This window comes from Triticum urartu, chromosome 5A (genome assembly GCF_056163025.1).
Source record: "Triticum urartu cultivar PI428250 chromosome 5A, HENAU_Tu73, whole genome shotgun sequence".
Lineage (NCBI taxonomy): Eukaryota > Viridiplantae > Streptophyta > Magnoliopsida > Poales > Poaceae > Triticum > Triticum urartu.
In genome coordinates, this window is record NC_141877.1 from 505,244,773 (window position 1) to 505,249,998 (window position 5,226).

Sequence of the window (5,226 nt, forward strand, 5' to 3'; positions counted from 1 at the left end):
AGGGACGCACACCACGTACACGCATCGCTCGTGTCACTAGTGCTCACAACCATAAGATTTCACTGCGAGATGAGGTTCTCTAGACTTTGTAGTGGTGATGGCAATGTCCCATGCACACAGTTGCAATATTATTAAAAATAACTAGCTATGTGGCGCGCGAAATGTTCATTTACTGTTGTCATATTTTACTATTAAACTCCTTATATAATTTGGGATTACATAAATTCTGGATTCCATTTATTATTTTAGCTTATTATTAAAAAAAATTCCCAAATCTACTCAAAATTATTTTCTATAGTTCAGCCCTATCAATTCTTGGGAAGACATTTAGCATGGTGGAGGTTGTTATATTATTGTGTTCCATATAGTATTGCATTCTTAGAAGTACCATATTTATGTCAATCGTATTATATGTGTACACTTTAAGATATATGACTCCTAGAAAATTGGTAGTCAAAATTTTGTATCACATACATCGGCAAAACGATTAGTGTCCTATTTCTCATAATTTCTATATGTACATGTTCATAAACGAATTACAGGTTAAGTCGCTTTGTGGAGGAAATTTATACAAAATTTGTAGCATCAAATATTTTCAAAATGGGAGTATTTCTCCCCCGAAAAAACATTGGCTTGGAACAACTACTTGTTCTTCGATTTAAAAAGTAGAATTCGTAGATATGTCTGTGTTGTAATCATTTGTGCTACTTTAGAATTTTCCATTATTCACGGGAATCACCTTTGACATATCTTCATGGAGTTTGTAGTTTCATATTTTGTATGGAAGATGATACCTGATATCAAATGGGCTATTTATTTGTCTCATAGTTCTTTTGTCTGACTTTATAGTTTTTCTGAAGCTCCTAGAACTTAACGTACGCAAAATATTTAGGCTAGAAAAGCTCACATCTTAATAGAACATATTTCCTTCGTTTATCAATGGAATATAACAATCATATAGCTTCATTAAGTTGTCATATATTTCGTGTTTTCTTCTGTCTTCATTGATATTTCCTACATCTAGTTTCCATTTGGTATATATTTCAATTTTATACATGGACTTCATCTAGTTTGATATGACTATTTCATATAGTTTCATATGACTTCAATTATGAAAGGTATGGCATCGAACATGTCTCATTCTTAAAAAGAAGTTTCCAACATATATCAATTTTGTAGTTATTTATTCTATAATGAAGAATACATACCTCTTTTTTGACGCAAAGTTTCCATACGACCACGATGTTTGTGGTTTTGTATTTGTATTCAAAACCGTACTTTTCTAATTGTACTTAGTTTTTTTTGAATTGTTTGGATTGCTTACCACATATGTCACGTGGTCCTAATTGTACTCAGTTTATTTTTCTCCAACATTTGTTTTGTTTTGTTTGGCTGTATTATTACCCTTTTCTTTTTTGCAAAATAATTCTTGCATAACTCAAATCAAGTTTTACACTCTCGTCTTACAATTTCCACGACCTCATCTAGTCCCGAGCCTAGCCAAATCATAGTTCGGCGTTGCACCCTACCAAAATTAGCCAAGGCGTGACTAACCATATTATAATTACATTAAAATCTTAATCCAAATTAATTACAAATTTTAGGAGCAGGCATTGTTTGGTACCGTGTTGTACTTTCAATTCGCACTACATATGTAGTTGGTATTGAAAACATGACTATGTGGACGACTTTTTGCAACAAAAATAAGAATATTTGTGTCACTTTCTTTAATAGCGGCATTTTTCTCTCCCCTGGCATATGTATCATGTCTCTCTTCTCCTTCCATGTGTCTAATCCTAAGAAGAGCTTAGAAGTTCAATTATGTATAAAATCATACTTATTTCAGACAATATGAAAAGGACTTGGCACGCCGAGCAATTTGTCCTCACAAATTTAACATTGAGTGTCTTTGATATTAAAGTAAATTTAGAGTTCAGACAACATGTTCAATTAAAAAAAACAGGGAAAGAATGCCTACTTCACGCACTAGAGCCGTTAGACCATATTGCAAGATGCATGCTGTTGATGACTCTCTGGAGGATATGGTTCGTTCAGAACGAAGTGGTACAAAATAAACCTACTCCACCGCTAGAAGTTTCAGCTCGGTTTCTTCAGAGTTATTTGGATTCGATTCTTGGCATTAAACTTAACCAGAATATTGACCCAAGGAAGGGAAAGGCATTGATCTCCTTTTCCTCTGTTGTTGACAGAAATACTAGCTCGCCAACTGAATTTGGCTCTAGATGGATGCCTCCGCCGAGGGGATGGATGAAGTTGAATTGTGCTGGTTCATATGGTGTTGCTGGAGGAGCGGGTGCAGGAGCGATTCTTAGGAATGAAGATGGCGCCATTATTTTTTCTTCGTGCAGGAAGCTACACTTGTGCCGAGATGTGTTAGAAGCAGAACTAAGTGCATGTAAGGAGGGCCTCACCACTGCGCTCCAGAGGAACGATACAGCCATACAAATTGAGCTGGGGTCGAAAAGTGTAGTGAAGATGATCAACAGCAAGGAAGTTGATAGATTAATATACGCCCACTTGGTGTTTGAAATTAAGTAGCTAATTGGTAGTTGTAATTCTTGTATCTCCTTTGGTAGTATTTCTTAAAATAAAGCTAGTGCCTGGCTGGCGAACTATGCTATGTCTTCTAGTAGAACTATGACCTGGCTTGGGAGCAGGGCCTCCGGAGGTCCTGGGAATAGCATCCGATGATTGTAATACGCCGGTGATTGAGTAATGAAAGTTTTATTTCCGCAAAGAAAAAGTAGGTGTATGCAACTAGAATTGTGCCATAAACTTCCAGAGAAAAACGATGATTATGCTAATTGTGCCATAAGCATCCATAAAACCACTGGTGAAGGAGTCCAGTGGGCAAGGTGTGGCAGCCGCCACACCTTGGTTTTCCACCAATATATATATATATATATATATATATATATATATATATATATATATATATATATATATAAGCATATACTTTTCTTGATGGAAATACTGCCTTTGTTTTAGACCATGCTAGATCGATTCACCCAAACAAAGCTAGATGAAGCACATAAGTTAGATTGGAAGCACAAAGCAGGCAGCTTGATTGATGTGTTGCCCAGCACATGCCCATCTCACTACGTAGACGTACGCGAACCAGCTCGCTTCCGCTGCATAATGATCGGATCGATTCTCTCCGCGGCTCGCTCCTGATGGAACTCGTGACTAGGCGATCCAAAAACAGAACGGATAAATTTTTATTGATGCGTGCAACTTGTATTTTCTTCCTTATGACACACACACACACACACACACACACACACACATATAAGAGTACATGATTGACTTCCGCCAGCCCGCCCGCGTGTGATTTTTGCCCTGAAACGCGCCGCCGTCACCCGTCGGCCCATCCCCGACCCTGCCGCTGGCAGCGCAATCGTATCCCCGTCAACCTGCCGATTTGAGTCTGCTACGCTGATGATGGCCCGCCTCCGCGGCCGGCAATTTGTGCCCGAAAACGCCGCCGCTGCCACCTGTCCATCCATCCCTAACGACGTCTCGACCCGCGGCCTATCAAATTGGCTATTATGCTTTGCAATCAATTTTTTATTGACGGGGCATCAATTTTGTCTAGTTGACAGTTTGCCACACCTTAAATTTTTTTCGTCCTCTGCCTCTGCATAAAACTGTGTCAATTTGTTTTATTCAGTCATCCAGAGAAGAAGACCGATCCGGCCGAACTTAATTCGCTCATCTAGTTTTGACAACTGATTTTAGTTCGGTCTTTATGGCTCGGTGTTTGGTTTTTATCCCGGGCTTGGGCTGGGGTACTTTTGACACGGGCGTGGGGACGGGCACCACGTACTACAGCACTACAGCCACAGTCGTGCCACTTGACAGTCGTAGACGTGAGCTTTCACTACCAGATAGATAGGATTCCTGAACTTTACCCAGTGCCTTGTCATCCAACAAAGTACACTCGCACCTGGCCCTCGGCCTCCTATATATACCCCACGAACGGCGCAGAGAACGACAGACAGACACGGATAGCGGCCAGCACAGGCATCAAAATCAAGTTCGAATAGCTTGAAACAGAGCCCGGGTGAACTCTGCTCGATCCTGCTCGGTGGGCATCTCTCAGATTGCATAACTTCATCAGCCATGGGTCGTCCTGATTCGGAAGCGCCGGCGTCGAGCGTTGCCTACGGAGGCGGCGGAGGCGCGGCGGCGCCCGCGGGGGCGGGGGCAGCCTCGGCTTTCGAGACCAAAGTGGTGATCATGCTGGCCGCGCTCTTCTTCGCGCTGCTCCTCGTCATCGGACTCAACTTAATGGTGCGGGGCGCGCTCCGGCGCGTGTGGCGCGGGGCCGCGGCCGCTGCCGGCGAGGGCCGGGCGTCGGCGCGGGTGGCCTGCAGCGGCAGCGGCATCAAGAGGCGCGTCCTCAGGGGCCTCCCCGTGAAAGTGTACGGCTGCGGGGAGGACATCGACGACGTGTGCGCGATATGCCTGAGCGAGTTCGTGGACGGCGAGAAGGTGCGCGTGCTGCCGCTCTGCGGGCACGGCTTCCACGTCCGCTGCGTCGACGCCTGGCTGGTGTCCCACGGCTCCTGCCCCACGTGCCGGCAGCCGGTCATCGAAGGCGCGCCCGCGAAGGCGGCGGAGACGAACACGATCGTCACTGTGGTCGTCGTGTGAGTCCATCTCGCGGCGAAGCATGCCATTGCTGCCGGTACAGCACACCCCTGCATGCGCGGGCTCTTGTGGAAGTTTCCGACAACGATTGCTCCGATTGTAGGCGCAATGCCCAATTGCTCATGTAAATATTCGACAATGAGTAAAAAGTTTTGCTGAATTAGTTTGCTCGCATATCCTATGTTCCGCCGCCGTCGGCGCGCCGGGTGCGTCGGCCGGTTGCCTGGTGCCGGGAGACGACACGTACAATAGCCACTCCCGTGGTGAATGTGCTAACAGCAAGCAACGTCGTCATCACCGGGTGGCCGATTCAGGCATCCTCGCTCGGACTAGTGGGGTGGCCCCTGACGTCGACGGTAGAGAGCGACTGACTGTTTTTTTCTTTCTTTTTGAGGGTGGCGACTGACTCTTCAGTTTTACTAACATCCACTTTGAGTAAGTTCAAAAAAAAGCCACTTTGTATGTTATAAGTTCCCCAGCATTTTCATCACGTGCCGTTCCCCTTTTGCCGATTGGGCGATGTAAACAAAACTAACAGGACCTCCGCTCTGT

General features: G+C 44.3%; 1 protein-coding gene across 1 annotated transcript; it reads left to right on the top strand.

The window, feature by feature from the left end:
* Positions 1-4,031: 4,031 nt before the first annotated feature.
* On the top strand, positions 4,032-4,827 carry LOC125556435 (RING-H2 finger protein ATL80-like). Its single transcript, XM_048719170.2, has one exon. It carries the CDS (start codon positions 4,144-4,146, stop codon positions 4,675-4,677), a length of 534 nt encoding a protein of 177 aa, XP_048575127.2. The 5' UTR covers positions 4,032-4,143; the 3' UTR covers positions 4,678-4,827.
* The last annotated feature ends 399 nt before the right edge of the window (positions 4,828-5,226 follow it).